Source organism: Varanus komodoensis, unplaced genomic scaffold, assembly GCF_004798865.1.
Source record: "Varanus komodoensis strain SLA01 unplaced genomic scaffold, ASM479886v1 scaffold8, whole genome shotgun sequence".
Taxonomy (NCBI): domain Eukaryota; kingdom Metazoa; phylum Chordata; class Lepidosauria; order Squamata; family Varanidae; genus Varanus; species Varanus komodoensis.
In genome coordinates, this window is record NW_025336481.1 from 40,043,735 (window position 1) to 40,067,825 (window position 24,091).

At 43.4% G+C, this 24,091-nt stretch overlaps 1 protein-coding gene across 13 annotated transcripts in view; it reads left to right on the forward strand.

The window, feature by feature from the left end:
• CALD1 (caldesmon 1) overlaps positions 1-24,091 on the forward strand; it is a 203,995-nt gene that overhangs the window by 140,073 nt on the left and 39,831 nt on the right. The window contains exon 1 of one of the 13 annotated variants that reach the window (XM_044455654.1): positions 6,117-9,698. The exons of 11 other annotated variants lie outside the window; for them this stretch is intronic. Coding sequence is in view for 1 of the 2 variants with exons in the window: in XM_044455651.1 (XP_044311586.1) it covers positions 10,025-10,071 (47 nt within the window). In the remaining variant the exon portion in view is untranslated. Of the gene's footprint in view, positions 1-6,116; positions 9,699-9,745; positions 10,072-24,091 lie in introns of those variants that run through there. One more of the 13 variants, XM_044455651.1, reaches the window with a different exon arrangement.

Consider the following 24,091-nt stretch of genomic DNA (forward strand, 5'->3'; position numbering starts at 1 on the left):
GAGGACAGGAAGGCCTGGAGGAATGTTGTCCATGGGGTTGCAATGGGTCGGACACGACTTCGCAACTAACAATAATCACCCCTCTGGGTGGGTCCCTCTGGTGAAGGGCTAGCCTGTGAGACCTACACAAGCCCTCTAACTGGGTTGCTCTTCAATACCAACACCATGTCATGGGGTCAGAGACTGGATAGGACATGGACTCATCTTCCTCCTTTCCTCAGACCTCTCCTTTTTCTTCCAGACCCTGTGTGATCCCATGGTCTGTCTGAGAATCTGGCTGCGGTGCCCTTGAGACCACCTCACCCTCCTCTGCCCCTCCACCCCACCTCCCCTGTTCTCCCAGTCTTCACAGTCCTCATCAGAAGAGTTGATGCAACCCTCACCTTGGAAAACATGCCAGGAATAACTGTCTAGTTCATTCCCTACAACACCAAAAAATTTCAGAAGAGGATCAGTCTGTGTTTTATAGACTATAGCAAAGACTTTGACAGTGTGGATCACAAGAAGCTATGGATGGCTCTGAAATAAATGGCTTTGCCTCAGCACTTTTTGTCCTGTTGTGTAACCTGTATTGTGGACAAGAAGTTAGTGTTAGGACAGAATACAGAAAAATAGACTTCCTAGAGGCAAAGGCATCAGATGGATGTATTTTATCTCCCTATCTGTTCACAGAACATATAAGAAAAGCTGGATTAGGATCAGAGAAAGAGTGAACATTGGCAGAAGACACATCAATAATTTAAGATATGCAGATGATACCATCTTACTGGCAGAAAGCTGCAACGAATTGAAATGACTGCTGATGAAAGTGAAAGAGGAAAAGTACAAAAGCGTGACTGCGACTGAGATAAACAAAACAAAACAAAAAAACTACAGAAGAATTGCAGAATTTTACTGTCACCAGTGAAGAAATTGAAATTGTGGAAGATTTTGCATATTCATAAATTCAAAGGGAGACTGCAGCCAAGAAGTTAGAAGACTCAGACTTGAAGAGCAGAAGTGAAGAAACTAGAAAGGCTATTTCACTGGAGACCAAGGCCAAGATAATCCATACTATTGTATTCCTCATCAGTATGTATAAGTGTAAAAGCTGGACAGTGAAGAAGGCTGACTGGAAGAAAATCGATTTGTTCCAAACATGGTGTTGCAGGAAAGCTTTTGAATACCCTGGACTGAAGAAAGATGAAGAAATGGGCCCTAGATCAAATTAAGCCAGAACCTTCCCTTGGAGCAAAAATAACAAAACTGAAACTGTTGAGCGCGTCATGAGAAGTCATGACTCACTGAGAAAACTGTAAGACTAGGAAGAAGGCAGAAGAAGAAGGAGAACCAACTATGAGATGGCTCAGTTCCATCAAGGAATCCACAGTCTTGAGTTTACAAGAGCTGAGGAGGGCTCTCATCCATAGGGGTGCCATAAGGGATGAGAGCCAAATAATTGGATGGCACAGAACAAAAACAACAAGATAATTGTTTAACAGTTGGGAATTAGAACTGCTTGCTGATATATTGCAATTTATATCAGTACATTCCTTCTGCCCACCCTGCTCTAAGAAGTGCATTGGTTGGGCTGTTTTTTGAAGGCAATAACCAACACCTTGACTACAGAAGCATGAAGGAATCCATGCAGATTGGGGCAGTGTAACAGCTTGCCTAATCGCTTGAATTAGATAAAAAGTGGATGCAGAATCCCACCAAAGTTAAACCTTTCAAGTTTTTTCAAGAGCTGGACTCTTGCTTGTTGATAGGTATTACTGCAGAACTGGAGCAAAGGAACTTCAGTAAAGGATTTTCCTACGTAGATTGTTTGAGGCAGCCAACATAACAAGCAATGGTGGTGGTGGTGGGGGGGTTACCATTGTTGGTCTGTTGTGTTGTCCAAACCCAGTTGTGGTATTTTATCATACTAAGTTTGGTCTTTATGAACTACAGTAAGAAATACCACAATGGTTTGTCGTATTGTCCAAACCCTGGTTGGCTAGTCCTTGTGTGCAACCATCACAGTGGTCACTCTAAAAGCTGCTCCATTCACCCAGCCTTTGCTGTGCTTCTCTGCCTAGTAACAGATAAGCAGAACAATGGGAAGGAGTAGGCAATGCAGACAATGTATGAGCAAAATACCTTGGAGTGAATTTCACATGCAGTGGGCGATGGGATATGTGCCAACTATTAGAAGACTGAACAGGGAGGACGGAAACCATGATAATGTAGAAATAACTTGATCATCTGTCAGGTACTTCATGGTTAAAAAAAAATAAAATCCACAAACTATGGTAACTCCACAGGGTTGCTTGTCATGCTGTATATAGTCAGCCATATCATATTACAGCTCCTCATGGATTGTTAGTGTTAAGCACTGAGACCAAGAGGTAAGCCAAACAAGCACATGGTCAAGAAACCTGAGTTGTTTTGGAACCTGTTAAAATATAATTCAGCCTTCCCCAACCTGGTGCCCTCCAAGTAGCTTGCAACTTGCATCATCCTTGCTAGCATGGAAGGCACCAGTTTCAGGGAAGGTGCTTTGTTTCATTGTTTGAGTCTCTGTCTGTCTGTCTGTCTCTCTCTCTCTCTCTCTCTCTGTTAGCTATTTATCTAACCATTACAATAGCATTTAAAAAACTGAAAACTGCATTTAAAAGCTTAATTACAGGGACCCCAAGAAAATAACTAACATACAGTGATAGGTTTCTGTGAACTTCTGGGAGTGTCTTCTTTCTCCAGGCAACCTCATATGTCTGCTGGGTGTCTGCTTGCCTCTTCAGAAATTGTTGAATGATACAATCATACTCAGTGCCAAGAATTACCCACCCTTATAAGGTTATATGCAATGAGTCACTGTAAACTTGGTTGTTAACAGGTCATACCTCATTGGTAGACCACACACTGTGCAGACAGAAGTTCTAATTCTCAATCCCTGGTGTCTCCAGGTAGGGCTGGACCAGGAGTGTTTGGATCCCTGTGTGGGGTTGCTTCATGAGATGCATTACTCAATAGAAGTACCATCAGGTCCTGGAATCCCTGTGCTCCCTGGATCTTCTTAGATAGGAAAGAACATAACCGGACTTCCTGATCCAGTTGTGTCCCACTTGCGCTGCATTATCCTGAGCTATGCTGCGTTACTGCATCCTTGACTGTTCTTCAGTACTGATTGCTATCTTGCTTCTTGATCCTATGTTCTAATTTCTCCCGAGAACTAGCTCGTTGGGAGAGTTGTGGCCAGCCCACCCGTGAAGGAGGGTGAGGCACCTGCATCAGGCAGCAGAGCAGGAGGTACAGTGCATTATGCTGTTCACTCCTGCCTCCAGAGAGTTCGGCCAGCTGTTCTCCCACTGTGACATTTGCCTCTCTGGAGCAGTGGACACCCTCTTCTACCGTAATTACACGTGGCTGGAGGACATGCTGCTTTTTCCGGCTATATGGGCCTCCATAGAGCTAACATGACAGCAGCCAAAGAAAGGGGGATGAGGGATATGATGTGTTGGAAGTAGTATGTGATCTCTCCTGGCTCAGGCAGTGAGAGAGCTTGCGCTGAGGCTGGGTCCCGAGTTGTGGTTTCTTCCTCAACCCACTCCCCAGTTCATCATTTGGACCTGACATTCGGTTCCTGGCTCACTCCAGACTGCTGCTGATGTCCCAAGCTTTGACAGTCTGGAAGAGGCTCCTGCCTGAAACCCTGGAGGACTGCTATTGGCCTTCCTCAACCTGATGCCCTCCAGATGTTTTGGACTTCAGTTTCCATAAGTCCCAGAGAGCTTAGCCAACATCTGGAATTAAACTCCAAAACATTTGGAGGGCATCAGGTTGGCAAAGGCTGGACAAAACTGCTAGCTTCGCTGAAGGTCTAATGATGCAAGGATGCTTCCTGTGTTCCAGATTTCACTCTGGAAAGACAGCATGACTCAGCCCTCGAAAGCTTAGGAAATGCTGCCTGACACAATAAAGAAGGCAAATAAAAACGTCTTTTCCTTTAGCAAAGAGCTGAGCGCCCTCAGCCTCAAACATCAGGGGCATGTCACTATGCTCCCGTCATTAAACCCAAGGAAGTCTGGACTAGCATGTCTGTATGAAGGAAAGCTCTTCATAGAAATGCTTCTTTGTGCCTTTCCAAAGTTAGGTAGTTCCCCATTTGGCATGTTGATGTTTAAGTCACTAGATTTCAGCTAATTTCTTAAGGGATGTTTTAGGCCAGAGTTCAATGTAAAAAGAGTAATTTTTACCTAATTGTTTCCCCCTTAGTTGTAAACCTGGTGCCTATGCTACACTGGTGTCCGGTGTAGGAGCACGGCTGTGCATACTAGATTTCCATTTTAGTTGCTTGAAGCCCTGGAAGAGCAGCTGGAACCTCTCCTTTCCCCTGCCCCAAAAGGACTTTGAAGGGAGATAATTGCTTAAGGCTTTGTATTCATTTCCCCCCATGTATAGCAGTTAAAACACATCAAGGAAGCACTTCAGTGGAAATAATCTTCCTTTCTATCACTTTGATAAAATATTATGTTCCTGCATTGCTGGATTTTGCATCACCTCATGCGCTGCTTCCACAGAAGTCAGTCCTAGGAAATATGGTTTTCTCATCACGGTTTCAGTTTGCAGCAATTGAGAGGGCTGAAATCACATCTTGCTATTCTTTTCTTACAATGGAGAACTACCAAAAGAGGATGGGGAAGTACGTAATGCTCCATCCTTGCAATCTGTAGAGGAATATGCTGAGATAAGAGGGATCCGTTACGTATGGGTTGATCGTGTTTTGGAAGACAGACTGCTCTCTTAAAAAGCAATGGTCACACGGCATTCAAGAGGAATCTGCTATTTCTTGGGGTCTCTGACAAATGGAACATCCTCATGAAGTGGATTAAACATCATGCATCAAGAACTGAGTGTATGTCTGTGTACTGATTAAGTTTTACTTCCTCCCTCCAATTTATTTGGATGCAACATTCATAGGTCACTTTCTCAATTGATTAAATTAAGTTTGATTAAGTTAACTCAATTGATTAAGTTAAGTACTGATTAAGTTTTACTTCCTCCCTCCAATTTATTTGGATGCAACATTCATAGGTCACTTTCTCAATAAATCATCCAAAGTAGCATACAAAAGTTTAAATAATTGAATAAAATCTTAACTTGGCTAATGCAAAATAATAAAAGCAGCAGCAAAGAAAAATCAATTAATCCATTGAAGGAGGTCTTACTAAACAAAGATATTTTCACATGGCATGAGCATTTCATGAAGTGGTACCAACACTAAAAAGGCCCTGTCTCACATTTTGGCAGGTCAGACTTCACACATAGAAGCCACATGGAACAGAACCTCTCCAAATAACATGAAGGAATATTGAGGTTCATTTGGAATATAAATATTGAGACACATATATATTGGCTCTTTCTAAAGGGAGAATGAACATACAGAATCAAATGTGTGTAGTTTCTTGGTGACGACCCTAACATAATTTGTCCCATATGGGAGACAGACATACCCTAATATTAAGCTGTGGAGTAAATTGCTTACCTGTAACTCATCCTGGGGATTCCATGTCTTACATATTTCTATTTGTCAGGGATGAACTATGTTCACTTTTAAAAGAAAAGCACCCACTTCTCATTTTTATGGCAATTGTGTTCATTTTGAAGCTGGGATAGATGTGAAGCCAGACATATTTATTACAGCAAGGACCAAACAGGACATAATGTGGGAGAACGGGGGAAGCCTTTTTAATTTTTTTGTTTAAAGAATAGCAGCCTTATAAATTTAAGTTCATAAAAGTCATTACCTATGGAGGAGAGAAAGCCCAGCTCTTCTGCAGCCAGCAGGGCAATGCTGGTTGCTACTCTTGTTTTGTGGGCTGATTAAACATTGTTTTTGCTTAAGCAGCCTGCCAGAGTAAGGATAGGGCAGTTCCTTCTGCTAGCACCTGAACTCTGTGTGCAGAAAGGGGCTTCCCTTTCCGTGCGGCCAGCACAGAAACCAGGTGACCTTTTGGAGAAGGACAGAGGGCTCTGTCCCTCCTCCAGCAGCTTCTCTCTCACCTGCTTGGAATGCTTTGTTCTGTCTGGCTAGCAGGCCATTGTTAAATACATAGATGACCATGTATCCCACCGAAATAGAGGACTGCCCCCTATTTGAAGGGCTTTCAGAGGACCGTCTTCTGTTTGAAAGGCTGTCCTGTCCAAATCCAATTAATTTGCTGTAAGAAGAAGAGACATGGACATTGCCTATGAACACCTGGACAAGAGGAAGGAAGCAATACTGGAGGTTTTCTGGGCACAGTGTTCCCTACTGTGGGGGAGATGTATTGCAATTTGATTTAAATAATATAGTATTTATCTCTGCTTTCATCTGTATCTATCAAGTAGCACATGCAAGTTGTATGGAAATTAGCGCCCCCTTTTTGCCAGTATAAAAGGCTGGTTAATGATAGCATGCACCTTCTTGCTGTTCAGTTTGACTTCATGGAGCAACCAGATGTCATGCATGATTATGGAAGGGTGTGTCTATCATTATGTTTAGGAAAATTGTATTCGGCTCGAGAACAGTTAAGCATCCCACTCTCCTGCTTATTTGATCAGATTGAGATCCTTCCATCACTACACTCCAGTAAAGGGGAAAAAGTTCTTAAAAATGCAGATCCAGTCATGGATGTCCTTTGTAACATATTATTTGACTCACAAATTAAACCCAGACTGAATCTGGTACTAGATTTTAAACTGCTTTTCTCAGTAGTATCCTGGAGTTGTGGGAGTGAGGCTATCACCCATTGCAACCCCTGCATCTTAAAGACTAGAAACATACATATGAAATTATGTACCAGATTCCCCCTGGTATGCATGAAACCTTAATTGGAGGAGCCATTCTGGGGCAGTTTGTGCTGGCTTGCAGGTTATGCCACCATGATCCTTGCCCTGTTGAGTGAAGCAGAGAAAACTTTCCACTCCTCATGGTGCCCAAAATTAGAAGACAAAGTGATATTTTTAAAAAGAGCATTGGATGGAATTTGAAGGCTAAGTTAGCAATAGAGGCCTTAAAAACACAGTTCTTGCTTGTTTTGCATTTATGGCATTCCTTCTGTTCCCAGGTAGTGAAGAGTTAATATTATTCTTTAAACAATGAACAGATGTAAATGTCATTATGCTGGACTTTTAACAACAAACACATTTCTTCTTCCTGCACAATGCCAATAGCTTTTGACAAATAAGTGCTGTTTTCTGAGAAGTGGTATACAGGAAAAAGAAGAAAGGAAGTTAAGTATCTCTGAAGCAAGGCAGTACGTATTTATAAATGCTTTTCCGCTCTCCCATCTTCAGGGTAAGATTGCTTATTACTAGAAGAAGAGAAAATACTGTGTTTATCAGAAGCATAAAATAATCAAGTGTTTGATTTTTTAAAAGTTCATTAACTAGTAAGTTGTATTATTTCAGAGTGCTCATTTCCAATACTGTATTTACTGTGCATTTTGCATCTTTACTCTATGAGAACATGTCAGGGTTGCAGTTTTTCAGACTTGAAACATATAATTGTGTCTTCAACACCTGTACCATACTTTATTCTCTTACCCCTATGTCCCAGAAAAATTCAGAGGACAAGCATACAAAGAATACCAGCTGCAACAAATACTTCACTATGATCGGGTGGTCACTAGATAAATTGGATCTATTTTACAGGGGGATAATACCCTATGGCACTCATCCGGACAGAATGATTGAGGCTGGATTGTGAGGTACCTGTGAAAAGGGCACTGTCTGTCCTGGGCTCCTTTATCTTGTTTAGATCACTGCAAGGTGATCACGCCAGGTGGGGCTGCCCTTCAAGAGTGTGCATAAATTGCACGTAGTGACAACTTCAGTAGCGAAATCGCTTTCTGGTGTGCACTTTGTTGTCTGCATTTCACCAGCCCTACAGCCAGGGCCCAGGCTTCCAGCTTGCTTCTGCACACAATTCGAGGAGCCTAGCCTAGCCTAGCCGAGGCTTTTTGTGAATGGGGCGGCATAGAAATGTTTTAAATAAATAGGTAAATAGCCCTAAGTGATTTGGGGCCAGGATAGCAGAAAGATCACTTCCTGCCATATGGACTCGTCCATAGTTTAATTTCTGTAGATTCTGCTAAGCAGCTTGCAGATAAAGCTTTAATACAGCTTGCCCCCTTGCCTCCTTTACAGGATTCTGTGAGAGATCTAGACGATACTCCAAATTTGAGGAGGGGGTGTCCAGTGGAGGAAATGCACTCTACTGCTTCTTCCGACTTCTTTCTTACTGTAAAAAAAAAGTTGGTAAAGGAAAGAAAAAGGACACCTGCACAATATCCTCTGATTGGAAGCATCAGGAACCATCCATCTAGAAACAAACCAAGAAAGGCTAGGTTGATGGGAAACAGGAAAGGGCTGTACTCGTGGTGGCAATCCAGTTTTGGAAATTTCTCCCTGAGGAGGTTAGACTTGCCCCCTTCACTGCTCGGCTGTTAAAACAGTTTTGTTCCGTGCGGTTTTCAAGCACTGTAACTAGTCGAGTCCTGAGGCTCCTCTTGAAGCGCACCAGCTCTCCTGTGGGATGCTGAGTAAAGCCAGGCAGAGGGGAAGAAGTGACTGATACTCTTCAAGCCCCTTGCGTGGCTGTTGAGAGCTGGAGGGGCTTCCGAGCCTGCCCAGTTCATTCACTTACCAGGAACAGAGCTGGGAGACCGAGAGCTTCATATTGCTTGTGGATCCGCCTCATCTGTCCGTCTTCCTTTCCACCCACTGCAACACTCACTTTCCATCCTCTGTTACGTCTCCAGAAGAGAAGCCTCCGTGGTGTTTTCTGCAGCTGCAGGGTGGAGTGCGGGAAATCTCTACTCGGATTTCCCCTTTCAAGGTCATGACTGTGTCTGTGCCTCTGCAGGGGAAGTCACCTATAACTTGTGGTCCCTTTTTGGCTTTTCTGAGCCAAAAGGTGACTTAGGAATGTTGCTTATAAATAAAAACATGTGATACCAGAGGTTCCCACCACCAGACTGAACCCTAAACACAATGTGAAACAGATGCACGGTGCTGTCAGCACTGACTATGTCCCTCGCTCTTTAGGGGTAGGACAGGCTGGTTCCCTACTGGCAGTTGACTGGTTTGAAACTACCCCGCCCTGGCTAGCCCCTTGCACGGATGCAGGCTTCTGATCTTGCATACACTGCCCCTTTGCGTGGAGATGTAACAAAATGTACGCCTGGCTTTTTCCAGGCATACGGTCTCGTCGTTTTTACAATTAAAACAAACAATCCTATACTATTTCTCTCTGCCACTCCTCATGCACATGGGAGGAACATTTAATGCATGTGATGAAATACGGCCTGGGCTAGGAAAAGCACTGCCCGAATAAATTTGTTAGACTTGATGGTGCCACACAGCTTTTGCGTGTGTCTTTGTGTGCCCACGTGCACACTCTCGTGTAATCAGTCTGAACTGCTGCCAGTTGCGCACACGTTGCCTTACCTGGAATGCGGCTCCCGCTGCAGATAAGTATTCGTGTGTTTAAGCAAGCAAATACCTTCGCATTCCAACTGTTCTCTGGTCACTCCGACAAAGCCAAGCTGAAAACAACCCCCTCCAGTACAGCGTGGGTGTTTGCTTACCTGTTGCATCAGCGCAGGACGGCAGAGAAAAACCTGCAGGATTTCCATTGTTTGCAAAGAACGGAACTTAACAGATGGGGCTCTATTAGAGAGAATACAGTAAAGGTAATGTGTTGCAGCAGGGTGGAGGGGGGTTTGGGATCATATGATCAGAGTGGAGAGGGACTAAGTGGGTGGAGGAGGATTCAGAATAGATACTCAGAGGTTCAGAGGACGCAACTGGGGCAGCTGTACAATACTCCAAAGGGCCATCAGTCCGGAGTAGTTAGCTAGTAGGGTAGCAAACAAAAACAGCGAAGATCTTCTCCAGCTGCCTGGAGGCCAAAGGAATATTTTTGCTACCTCATTCCACACCCTTCTCATTCCTTCAGCTGCTCCCTCGGAGGCTGTCAACCGGCAGGCACCATCCTCTTAATTCTTACATTCCAGGCATGATCAGCAGGGCCTATTGCAGGGCGAACGCATCAGGTCTTTCCAAGTGAGTTCTCGGTTTGTTTTAAAGATGCATGGATGTGTTTGCAGGAGCTTAATTTCTGAAGCAGTGGGTTTCTTTTTAAAGGTAGAAAGCTCGGTTCTGATGAGTAGCAGTAGAATCCAAATGAGTTGCAACATGTCGAAGAGATTTGAGGGAATGTTGTAACTGTGTCCTATGCCTTCCCTTTTCTCCTTAGTCAAATCTTGCTTTATTACATATATGCAAAGACATTTTGCTCTAAACCAAGTCAAATGGATCTTTTCTGTCACTATAGAAAAGTGATAGTTCTTGCTTACCTGATATAATTCTTGCTTACTCAAACATTGCTTTTGTTTGTGAAAACTTCCGATGAAGCTTAATTTCTGGCTAAATACTAGACGAGCCTTCCTCAAGCTGGTTCCCTCCAAATGTGTTGGAATTTTAAAATTATTGTGTATATACTAATCAGTTTTAGCTCACAATCCTATGCATGTTTAGACAGGGTCTTGCAACTCCCAACATGCCTTTATGTACTGCTTTCTGCAAAGTTTTGGTCAATGAGCAGATGAGTTGCAGCACCCATCTTTCCCAGGCAGTAGCTGTGTTATCTGGAAATGATGGACATTGTATTCCCAACACATCCGGAGGGCACCAGGTTGGAAAAGGTTGCACTTGAGTTAAAGTTAGAAATGATTATGTCATGGGGAGGAGTGAGAGAGCAGAAATGCCTAATGATAGTAATATAAGAATGATATTGCCCTGCTGTATTTTTGGCTGTGTTTGCCACCTTGCAAAATGTATAAGTACAGGACTTGTGATTCTACCTTTACTCTGTGCAATGCTTTTATAATTTCTGGAACTGCCTAATGTGGATAGTAAGGAGGGTGTCTGTGTCTGGCTTTATGATGATAACTGGGAATGATTTAGAAAGGGTGCTTTTGTTTATATTTAAGCCTGAAACCTACCTCATTGCAGACAGATGTCTGAGAGCAGTGACTATGGCATGCCTCAAAGCACTGTCCTTTGTAGGTCTACTCAGAAATACGTCCCACCGAATTCAGTGAGACTTAACTTCCAAGTAAATAATTATTACAGCTGTAAATATTTGGAATTCACCCCACAAGTGATCCAGATATGTCAGTTTTAGCTAGCTAGATTTAGGGGTGGGGAATCTTCAAGGAGATCAGATAAATCGTAAGATTTGTGTGCAGTAGATACTACCCCAAGTTAGGAAGTGTGAAATTGAGCATAGTTCAGCTGCTGTTAGGCCTCACTCTTGACTCAAAAAAGTCAATCTTCTTGACTGAGTTGCATATCTCTACAATGCTTTCAGCACAGTTGCAAATATCAGTCCTCCGTCTCCTTACCTGTCACACTTTGGGAAAGTCTGTTCATCACGTTTAGTTTGGCCTTGTTGGAAGGTGACACATTCTCTTATCATGACTGAGAGTCTTCAGGCTGCCTGACTCACAGCTCCCTGGAATGCACCCCTGCTGAAGAGATAAAGCACACAGAAAGGTATACAGACAGAAGGTTCGGTCTGGGACAGAACCGTCCTTCATGTCAAGAATTAAAAATGGCATAAATGGGGGCCATTTCTTAGACACACAGATGTACAAATCCCACAATATTGCCCAGATTAGACTTTCAAGTGGCCAGACCTGCTGATTTCATAAATAATCAACAAATCTGTAGCAGTTCCGAAAAGGCCAAGTGAATCCATCCAGATTCCTAAATTCTAGGTGCTCTGCTGGGTTTGACTGAGATACTGCAATATGAAGTCGTGTCAACAACAGGCCAGCTTTGTATTATGGTGTATAGAATGGTCAGCCAATATTAAAGATAGATCCACATATGAATTTCCTGTGTAAGAATGGATCCTCAGGAGTCCATCCCTCTTGGGCAACTCTGTGAGTGCCTCTAAGTGTATCTTGCCTGCAAGAACTGGGAATGAGAACATGTTTGGAGGCTCATGGTAGTTTAATTTGAGAAGCTGGCACAGGGCAAAATACTGAACAGAATGTTGCAATGGGGAGTGGTTCTTTCCTGGTTCCTTCCTCCCAGCCAGCCTGACTTCCTTGCCTTTTTCCAGCACATTCTACTCGCTTTCCCCTTCTACCTGGTTTTCTCTCCCTCTTGCCTCCTGTCAGCGGTCACCCAATATTTCATGAGCTTGCTCAGTCCTAATTGGGCCTTTCTGCACCACCCACTCATAGAAGTGCTTGGGATTGTATGTGTGTATGAATGGGTGGGTGTTTTGTTTTTTGGTGGGGGGTGCTTGGTGGCTATTTCTACAAACCTGTGGCATCCTCCAAGCCTGCACATACCCGTCTCTTGTGGGTGGATGGTTCTATTTTGATGGAGAAAGACTGGAGCTTGTCAAATAAGTTCTCTATTGCTATCCAGCTTGGTGTACTTCCCACAGGCTACAGATGGACCCCCTCAGGTCACAAAAAATAAGCTGGGTTTCTCTCAGGGCCTCTAGTGCAGCTTTCCACAACCTGGTCCCATCCCAGATGTCTTGTCATCTGTCCCCTTACAGATCTCATAATCCCCAGCCAATTTGGCAGTGCAATTTATGGACATTGTAGAAGGAAACATTGGAGGCCACCCTGTTGAGGAAAACAGCACTAATGCCCCAGGTCTGAAACTGTTTGAAATGTATTCTCACACATTTTTCCATTCATATGCTACGCAAGCTAGTTTTTCACCTCTGTGGAAAAATATTTACTTTGTTTTAAAGCCCTGTTTTTAAGGCTCTGTTTTCCCCACCTACTATCTTAACTCTTTCCATTTGTTTGTTTGTTTGGTTGTTTTTCTCCTCCATTCCATGTGCACCTGGAAAGGGTGGCCTTTGTTCTGCAGTTCAATCTCCCTGCATGATAGCCTTCTCTTTAGGTTTTCTTAAATCTTTGGGAGTTAACAGCAACACCCAAAGGTGTACTGGTGCTTTGTAAAAGTTATTTGTCAATTGGCTTTTAAGTTCTCTTCCCAGTGGTTCTTCACCAAAACTCCTTCACAAAACCAGCCTAAGTATTCATGTGACTCTCCTTTAAAGATCATTCCGTTCTATGTGGCAATTCAGAAGTTTCTCTTTATGGTACCAAAGCAGGGACACAGGAGATTCAGTGCAAATTAAATGAAATCCTTCAGAGACTACGGAAGAATGGGAATAGATGGCTGAAATTCATGACCATATAGGCAATAAGTAGGGAGTTGTATCAGTTGTATAAGGCAATGGCTTTAAAACTGAGAAATCTAAAAGTTTGGTTTCATGTTGCTATTCCACAGTGGATTGCGCCTGCAGCAGTCCATAATAAACCTTATCAAAATATAACAACCTATTTGAAAAGTGCACTTTGTTACTAAACATACCAAATCAAGTAAGACAAGATCAACCCACAAGACAGCATCAAAATTAAATCAAAATGAAGAAGCACAACAGACATCCAGTCCAAGGGTGTAGCAGCCTGGCTTAAACCGAAATCAGAGGTTTTGAGGCCCAAGTCTTCTCAGCAAGCTGCTGGGTGACTTCACTACAATTCAGAGACCTTTTTGGAGCAAAGTACTTGCCTAGCTGACTCAGCAACCTCTTTCGAAATGTACAAGCTCTGAAACAAGCATGGATGTCCCATATAGGAAACACTGCCCATTTATTCTTTTCGGAGTGGGTACCTCCTTTCCTGATGAGAATGGAAAAGCCCCATCCTGTGTAGCATAACCTTTCCCAACCTTGGGCTGTCCAGATGGTTTGGATGTCATCTCCTGTCAGCCTCCGCCAGCATAGTCCATGGGCAGAAATCCTGGGAGTTGTAGTCTGAAGCACTGGAAAGGCACCAGGTTGAAGAAGGCAGGTGTAGAAACTCCATGTTTGCTTTGTGCACATGAGCATTCCGGATTAAGTTAACTATATTCTGAATGTATTCCCATTACAGGTTTGGCACACAGAGGAAAGTTCTGCAGTTTGGTTTTTCTCTCTCTCTCACTGCAATAATGATGATTGGAAACTTGACTTTCTCCTTGTTACTGAAGGGTACACAAAGCTCATTCTTTCTGGCCAATTTGTACTTGAATATCGATCCCCCTGAACACTTGGTCTGCTTTTGATACTGCTTGCCCAGACTTGTTGGAGGTGGCACAGAATCTTCCACATTCTGCTGCTGGAGAACTCAGGCTTGAGGATCAAGTCTGGCCTGCCAGATGCCTGGCCTTAATCCCACCCTGCAGGGTTCCGTAGCAAGCCATGCCTTTCTCCAAGGCGCATACCCTGCCCCTAATTTTTCATGTAGGGGCTTCCCAGCTGTTCTGCAGGTTTTTTCCCCCTAATGTCCATTCATTGGCAATCAGAGTTTTAGGCTAAACTGTGCTGGTATTTGAGGTATTTTGGCTTGGTCCTTTTTGCATGTCACTCTGGTCCCCTTGGAATGCAGCCCCAGAGAGCTTTTTTTTTAATCAGCCATTGCGCTAAAAGAGGTTCTGCACCCCGTGAGTTATAGCAACATAGGTGTCTGCCTTCTGCTAGGTCAGACACAAAACAGCTTCCCGCTGCCTTGGGCGTGTCTTCTCTGCTTTCACACGTCAATGGAAGTGACCGCAAGCTTTTGCTTTAAAACTAACTACAGCACTCTGTTACAAATCAGGGAACTCTGTTTAGTTTACATTAGGAGTCCTCAAACTTTTTCAACAGGGGCCAGTTGAAAGGCAGAGGTAGTGGGCGCTGGCCGGCGAGGCAGTGGTGGCGGTGGACGCACACAGTGAGGTGACGGCTTGCTCGCTTGGAGATCGTTTCTTCCGAGCCAGTGCAAAACCTCTGAGGCAGGTCGGATCATCATGCTTTTGATCATCTTGTTTTAGGCCAAAGAGGTAGATGAGGACCCAAAGTCCCACCCAGTCCACTGAAAATTGTACTCGGATCTCTCCTAATTTGAAATTATACCAGTTATTTACCAACACGTCTGCAACAAGTTGGTCTCCGTGCTACATGGACTAGAAACATTGGAAAAAGAAGAGAAAGCTGAGATTCTTCAAGCGCAAAGTTGCAGAATTCACATAGCCTGAATATACTACTGTTTGCCATTGAGGGTCAGCAGCGTGCCAGATGCCCTGCAGAGCAGTATTCCCTTCCCAGAACATGGAGAGTCTTGTGGGAAAGGAAAGGCTAGAAAGGAGTGGGCCGCAGTTTGTGCTACGGAACGAGCGTGGGGTAGCCAGTGTGATGTAGTGGTTAAGAGCACGGGTTTGGGACTGAGATGATTTGGGTCCCACGGGGTGACTCTGTGCCATTTGCAGACTCTTGGCCCAACCTACATTGTTGTTGTGAGGATCAGATTGAGAACAGGAGGAAGAAAACGGTGTAAGCCGCTTTGAGTTCTTTTTTAAACAAAGAAAACGGTGAAATATAACTCTCAAATAATAAAATAATGATAAAAATGTAAGAATGTCACAAACATGGGCATATTTGTGATCCCACACAAGAATTTCCAGCTCAGGTTTTGGAGCCTAGATTTCAAGTCCCAGTGCATCCCTGGATGGACTTACGGTGTGGACACATCCTTCTGGGTGCTCCCTGACTGAGTTTTTATCTCAGCATCACTCTGCTTGTTCAAGGAATTCTAGGGGGTGCGCTGATGACGTTGTGTTCTACTCATATGCCTCTTGTGTTTCCCTACTGCCTGTTCCATCCCTTCCCCTATTGCATAAAATGTATTAAGGGAAAAAAAGAGAAGAGAATTGCTACTCAGCGCTTTCTGATTCTAAGGACATGAAACCTGTCTGGAAGCTGGACAAGAGGGTTCATAATTCATAGCTGTTAAAATAAGAAGGGATTTTGGGAAGGATGACTCTTACGAGTCAAACACATATGTCCACTATCTTGGCAAGGACTCATGCATAATTTGTGAACTAAGATGTGAACAAGCTGAAACTTGCCTAAACATTTCAGGAAAAAAATGCCAGTTTGGGGCATGGGTGTGATTACTTGGGCTTTAGGCAAATGTACTCTGCATGTGCTCAGAGGCATTCTGTTTGTAGTTCTCACATTAATGGCATGAAATCTGGCATTCAAATCAAGAACCGGGACTGAGTTGTAGCTAAAGCTAAATGTGGCTGTTGAAACTCCCAGTACGCCTCCCTCTTAATTTCTTCCAACTAGACATGGATTGCGATGCAGCTGGGACCCTGGCTAAGATGATATCTCAGTTCCTAAACAGTGAATTCTGTTCCAGTCCCCTTTCAGTTTGGATAGTGCCGTGTTTGAATTTGCTTTTGTGGCTGATGTGCAGCATGGGATATTCAAGTAATTTTTAGATGCAGTGGTTGATACTAAGATTATCCTAATAAGGGCAAATGAAAATACTCAGCTTTAATGGTGTGGTCAAAGAAATGAGACAGTGGGTAATTCCTCTCTCTTGCATTGAGAAGGATATGATATGGTTTGGCCAGTGCAGCTGTGGTTTGGCTTGCTGGTCTTGGAACAGATTGTTCTAAAGTTGAAATCTCTGGTAGAGCAGGCCAGTCACGACTGCCTGGCCTTCCTTCTTCTTGTTAGCCTCTCTGTAGCCACAGTGCATGTGGGAAATGAAGCTGGAATATCTAGGATGGATAATTGTTTGCATTCGCTTTGGAAGAAGCTCCTGGTAGCTGTACATGTGTGTGTGGTTTGTGTGTGTATTCAGCTCCCTGTGTCATCTGAGTCCACCATGAAGCTTTCATTTTGCTTCTCTTCTCACAAAACTGCCTCCTGCAATGGCCACCCCAACCGGTCGTTTTATAATTTTCTTTAATGATTTTGGTGTACAATCCTATGCATGCATGGTAGTTAAGACGGGGACTCAGGAGGTCTGGGTTCTAGTCCTCGCTCAGCCATGGAGCCAGCTGGGTGACTTTGGGCCACTCACAGACGCTCAGTCTAACCTACCTCACAGGGTTGTTGTTGTGGGGATAAGATTGACCACAGCAGGAAAAGAGTGATGTAAGCCACCTTGAGTTCTTTTTTTTTTTTTTAAGAAAAAAGTGGGATATAATTCAATTAAGTAAATGCATGTTTAAATAAAAAAACATTCTACAATTTCTGCTGTCTACAGGTTTGCCATCTAAACAGAAAGAGCATAAGAGGACAAGGGATTGGAGAGGGAAGTGGGAAAAATGCAAATCTTTCAGAAGGGTTCGTAGAATGACCCTGCTTGACTGCTCATCTCCCTCAGTACAACCTGCTGCTGGTGACAGTTGACAATATCCATCCTCACATGTGTGGCTTCCAGTCTCCATGTATTTATTTGCAGAGCAGAGTTGGGCCTGTGCCTGTACAAGTGGGCATGCATAGCTTTCTCTCATGCTCATATGACACAGGGTGGCAAATGAACATGCAGTGCTTGCGCTGAGAGAAGGCCTAGATTTGTGTAAATGCACTGGCTGATCTTCATCCCGGGCTCGCCATGCACCTCCTTCCGCCTTTCCCTTCCCTCTGTTGTTTTCCCCATTTCTGAAACTTAGTGCCACATGGACCCTTGTTGCTATTCATGTTTCTGCTCACATTTAAACCAGTGTGGGTCACGAGATATACATTTTAACATAAAAATTGGCACTTGCAAGGGGGACTGAATACCCCACCAGTTCTCCTGCCTTAGCTTTCTCGGATCAGTTGCCCGAACTCCTTGTGCACCTCTATTCCAGCCTAGCTCAGGCAAGGAACATAAGAACCTCGGAGCACAAGAAGCTCCCTGCTGGATCAGGACAAGGGTTCATCTGGTCCAACATTCTGCCCAGCCAGTGGTCGAGAAGCTGCTCACAGGAAGCTCACGAGCAGGAGAATATGAGCTCAAGAGAACTCTCCCACCCACACTCCCCAGCACCTGCTGTGCATGGGCATACTGCCTCCAATATGGCATGTACCAGGCAAGGTGGCTGCTTAAAAATCACCCAAAAAGAAGAAACAGGTCATCAAAGTAGTGGACAGCAGTTTACATAAAAGTGCACAGGTGCATCCATATGCATCTAGCAACTGTAGAAGTAAATATTTTAATTTCAGTAGAAGCAGAGTGCATCTCATAGACTGTCGTAACCAGGTGGCTGCGTTTCCACCTATTCAGCCTACTATTCTGCTGCCAAGTGTGGAATAGGATAGGACAGCCTTTGAAATAGAAGGCTTCTTCAAACAGAGGATGGCCCTCTGTAAAAGCGGACATGTGATTACAAGGAGGCGAGGCTGAATAGGATGGAGGAATCTGCACCTTCATGTACATACTCGTGATTTTAAAAGTAGACCCTCAAGTGTTTGCTTTCTGCGTGCATGGATCAGGCCCATGAACAAACTACTACCATCACATCCAGATTGGCTCTTGGTTTATCAGCTTCCTGGGATTTCTGCCTTCTTTGCTCTATAAAGTGTCATGTGTTCATTGATCTACATAATTGCTGTCTTTTACTGCCCCCCCCCAGCCCCCAAAAGAGTTGTTGCTATAGGTTTTGGTGCAACTTGAAATCAGCTTTGCAGGTAGCACAGTCTAGCTCAATTAATCCTGTGCCTGCCCCCCCCCTTCATTGTTTTGCATAGCATCCAACCTAAAAATAGAGTGCTAGAGAACTCTTCCTCTTATTTGTTGCATTTTAGTTGGTCCAGATAAAATATTTTCTTATTTTTGCATTTAGAAGTATATTGACAGCATAATGTACCTTAGGTACCATAATCTGTTAACATCAGGAAATGAGGATACAGAATCCTTTGCCTTCAGGAAATAAGATTTATCAAGTGGGGGGAAATATTTATTTATTTATTTTAAACATTTCTATGCCGCCCCATTGCAATAAAGCCTCGGGGCGGCTCACAAATATAACAGGGCCTTCTCGGTTCTGGCCCTGTTTCTATGAATATTTTGCCTAGGGATGCTGCTTTAGCTCCAAGACTGTTGCCTTTAAGGAAACATTGCTGGACTTCTGAAGACTTGCTGTGATTTTAATGACTATTCAAATGGGGTTTAACATTTGTTAAACCCCATTTTGGTAATTAATGGAGATATGGTTTATATCACTTTGTGCTTTAAATGTTTTTCCCCTCTTGACTAGGTAAATGTTTTCATTAGGTGCTTCCAAGTCATGAACTGCGTTGAACTAATGAATACTCTTTTAAAAAATCTGGCATTTAAACTGGCAAAATGTTAGTGTATGCATTTTTCTTTCTCCTTTTGCTTCCCTGTACGATTTTGAAATTTTAATTTGGATTTTTCTCCACTTATCCTCAGAGACTCTTAGTGACTAAAATGAATCCAAATGCAGACAGAGTTAAAGCCCCAAAGTTTTACTATACTCATTCACATCTTACCCAACTGATTCTTGCCCCCATATCTCTCTCTAGCTCCTTGATATCCTCCCAACACCCCACTTATACTGGGAGCAGAGCAGGCCCCTTAACAAGCTTCTCCTCCAATTCATAGTATCCCAATCCCACTAACCCTGTTTCTGCTCTTTTGTTCATGTTTCTATCTCACACTAAGGAACTCTCTTACTCCATACGCATTTGCTGGCTTTAATGAGGCCCAAACAGGTTAACCATATGAACTGAATGAACTCCAAAAGTCTAGCAATATGGTGGATTCCTTGGCAAATGTATGGAAATTTTATGGCACATGAGATTTTAAATGGAGATAGGTTTGAAAACAGCCGTGCTAATGCAATTTGTCTTATTCACTAAGTTGTAGGATCCTGTGTGGCTTGGCAGATCTTGAATCAACTTTCCCCGACCTGGAACCCTCAAGATATTGTGGTCTATAGCACTTCTCATCCACAGCCACTGTGCCTGTTCGCCTGCTGGCTGGGGATGATAGAAGTGGTAGTCCCAAGCACAGCAGGTCGGGGAAGGCTGCCGTAAAGTACCTCACAGTTATTGCCATGGGAAAAATATTTTTATTTTTATCAATCAATATCCTGATGGCATTGTTTTACTACAACCTTAAGGAAATTCTTTATTATTGGAAAAGATCCATTTCCTGCTGCAAGTGGAAAAAGGAATTCAGGCTAGATGTTCATTTATTTTAAGGACAGGGCAATAGAACCAGACCTTCCCTTCTTTGCTTTCACTTCACTTTTAAAGGGTAGGATGAAGTTGGTCGAGTGAGCCTCTTCCCTGCTCTTCTGCCAGTCCTTGGAGGCTCAACTTCCTCTAGCTGGCGCCCACCCTTTCCCTTAATACTTTCTACTGGAAGTAAGCTGGAATGCAAGGGAATGTTTCCAAATGGATGTCACGGCAGAAAGGGAACAAAATTCTAAACATTTAAGAAGTGGCGGAAAATAACACAAGTATCTTCTGCTTAGTTTTGGTGGTTTGAAAGTGCCCATCAGAAGCACAGGAAGGAGGGTGTTTATTCGCTGCAAGCTCTGCAGAATGCCAAGTGCTCTTACTGCCAAATGGAACAAAACCGATGACCGAGAATCTCCCTTTTCCCCAGTAGCATTTGTGGTAAAGAGATGATGCCACATGCCTTCAGTGCTAGCTCCTAATCAAATTGCAGTTTGGTTTCATTACTGGATGGTTTGAGACCATTTTGCTGTTTGGATGGATCAGCATGGGCCTATGCAATTTGCTTATGTGGCTTGATTTCCAAGTTTTTAGGGTGACACTGTTGTAGCTTTAAAAACTTTTCTTGGGAACCATGAGAACTACAACCTTAGAATTTACGTTGAAGATGGTCTGGATACTTCACTTGGTTCAGAACAGAGCAGCCAAGATGTTAACAGGGACCGGGAGTTATGTGCATGTAACACTAGTCCTTTACCATCTACACTGGCTACCAATTGAAGTCCGGGTGCAATTTAAGGTGCTGGTGATGACCTATAAAGCCCTAAATGGCATGGGACCTGGATATCTGAAGGAGCATCTCCTTCCCTATGTGCCTGACTGCACCTTAAGATCTGGGGTTGAGGTCCTTCTTGGGAGCCCTCCTTGACGGAGATTAGGAGGATGGCTACCCAGAGAAGGGCCTTCTCTGTGGTGGTGCCCCGGTTATGCTTCCCAGAGAGGTTCGTCTAGCATTGATACTTTATTCTTTCTGGGTCTGGGTCAAACCCTTTTTATTTTCCCAGTATTTTAAGGTTTGATTGCGATTATAATGTGGGGTTTTATTGTATAGAAAACCAACTTGGATGCTGTGCTCCACTCTGTTTTATTGTAAGCCCATCCTGAGACTTTGGTAGTGGACAGTATATAAAAGTTTTAAATAAATACATAAATAATTTTAAGCAGGAGGTGTCCATGATTGTATGCATATTTCTTTGCCTTTTTAAAATTAGCGAAGCAGGAAAGCCTGAGGGGCTTTCCTTGTGGAAGTAGTAAATCTTACATTTTCTCAGAAAATGCTCGAGCCACAACTGGAGTTTAGCTTTCTGCTCTGCATTCTGATTCACCCGCCTGGTTTTGAGTGTGGTGTAGTGGTTAAGAGCACAGGACTGGGACTCAGGCGATCTGGGTTCTAGTCCCTGCTCAGCCATGGGACCCACTGGCTGACTTTGGGCCAGTCGCAAACTCTCAGCCCTACCTACCTCACAGGGTTGTAGTTGTGAGGATAAGACTGAGAGCAGGAGGAAGAGAAAGATACAAGCTACTTTGAGTTTTTTTAAAAGGGTAGGGAAAAATACCAGCATGTTCAATACTCTTACTGTAAGTAACTAAACCTTAGCAGAGGCATTTAGAATATGGAAAAAGCTGCACAAACCCCAGGAAATCAGCAAATGATGGGAACAGAAGGGAAGGGGAAGGAGGGCCAGGGAAGAAACCATGACCTTTTTGGGGGGGGGGTCCCCAAAAGGGCAACATTGGGATCCCAGGAATGCTGCATTTGTCCTTTGAGCCTGCAGTGCTCCATCCCTGACATAGCAGAAAGTTTATATATCTTGTGCACTTTTTCTGAACTTGGCTCCTTCCGCAAGACCTCTTTATGAGATGCTGGATCAGATCGGTGCAGCAAAGCTCTTAAGTGTGCCAAAGAGTCAAAATCTTGAGATCTGTCTCCCATGGTTCTGCAGAGCCTATTAAAGTCCCTGAACTGGCACCACAAACCTGGGCTGGGGCTGACAAAATAGACAGGGGCTTCTGCTTCCCCCAGCATGGTGCTAGAACTTTGGTGAAGAGTTCTGTCCCTTTCCGTGGTGTGTGCCATGGTGTGTGTTTTTGGTGGCTGGTAAACGGCACCATCACCTGTTAAGCCTAGCACTGCCATAAGCTAAACATTCTTTCTCGTGTTATATTTGGCACAATTTTTGGCATTCTTGCCATGCTTTTCCTCTTAACTAGAGGCAAAGACGAACTGAAGGAAACCCATACAAGAGAACCTCTTGTGCCATTTCAAATTGGATTTCATGGAACAACTGATTAAATTTCAAGTCAGTGAGCTCCGAGCTCTATGCTTTTCCTGAAGCTCATCCTTTGACGATTTGAAAAGCCTTTTTATTTTTATTCTTGAGGGGCAGGAGGAGAGAATATAAACATTAAAGAAAGCATATAGGAACACAGTAAAGTATATTCCTCCTGCCAAAGAATCTAAAACTTGGGAAGGTGTGTCTTTCAAACTGGGCCCCTGAAATCATTGCCTTCATGAGCCTTGGCTTTTGCTTGCCTCTCTGTAGCCAAATTGCCTGTAGGTACAACCCATAAAATATATAACTTTTGCTGTGTGTTCAGGCCTGCAGCCTCTTGTGTAATTGTAACACAGCTTCACAGCACCAGCAATATTAAATATCTTGGCAGAAAACTTCCCATTGTAAGGAACTTACCCAAGGCCAGATAGGATGACAGGGCTGAAGATTTCTCTCTGTTTCCTGGATGAGTCTATCAAGACCCCTCACCTCTTTGCTTCAGCATGGTCTGTCCACTCTGTCCACTCCCTTCTTGCTCTTCTGGTCCTTTACCTGCCGTCACTCTTGGTAGCCTTAGTCCTTGCCTGCCCATTAGCTGGACCAATACAGGAGTGAGCAGAGGTGGAATTTTATGGATGTTTAGACTCCAGGTATAACTCAGTATCCTGTTTTTATCAAAGTGCCATCTTTGTACATAGTTACTTAAAACATGTTGTAAGCAACCAAAAAAAAATGCAGGTCCCTCCTACCCCCTAGAGCTTATATTCGAAAACAAAATTAATGAGGAAAACAACACACGAGAAAAAGGCACTGAGGCGGGAATTTGGGCAAATTACAGTCGCTCCTTATTGCTCAGGTACATGAGAATAAAGATTAGGAGATAAGTCCAAGGCCATGCTGAAGAGGTAGGTATTGAGATAGGATTTTTGTGGCTACAGAGCAGTTGTACAAGACCCTATCAACATTGAACTAATGGTCCAGAAGGGGAGAAAAAAAAGTCATTTCAAAAAGCATTTTTTACAAGAAGCATTCATTACACTCTCGTGATCCCTTGCTCATGAAAGTTTGCAGGGCATATACATGACATTGTCATTCTCCACGGCCTTTTCCATGTTTTCCAGCCATTTTAGCTGCTTTTTTTAAGTTTTAGAAAAAGGGAACTCTGGCTGCATTTAAACTGCAACACAGCAGAACAAAAGCCTGATAATGCAGCTGTACCATAATATCACCTTATGGTTGGTCGATAGAATATATAGAAAGGCACAGATACACAAACTTCTGGAAAAATCCCTGAATAAAGGACACAGTTTTCCTCTTGCAATGAGATGGAAGAAGCAGCCTCAGGAAAAAACAAGTGGATTAAACTCCTCATACCGAGAATCCTTAATTCTTTCACAGTGAAATGCAACATTTAAGGCAATATTTATTTCATTTGGATCCTGCCTCTTCTAGGAATTATCCAAAAATGGAGAACTACTTGGTGGGTTTGGTTTAGGTTCAAGCCATTAGCAATGAGAATATCATCCTCCTCTTCCTCCTGCTTCTATTTCTTCAGCAAAGGAGACAGGAGTGAAATGTTTGCTTTTCTGAAGTCATGTGCTTAAGGTTACTTTTTGTTTGCTGACTGCAGGGAATGATAAAGTGTCAGATTCTTTTAAAATATTCTTTTATTTTCCCTTCATGGTCTCACTGCAGCAAGAGT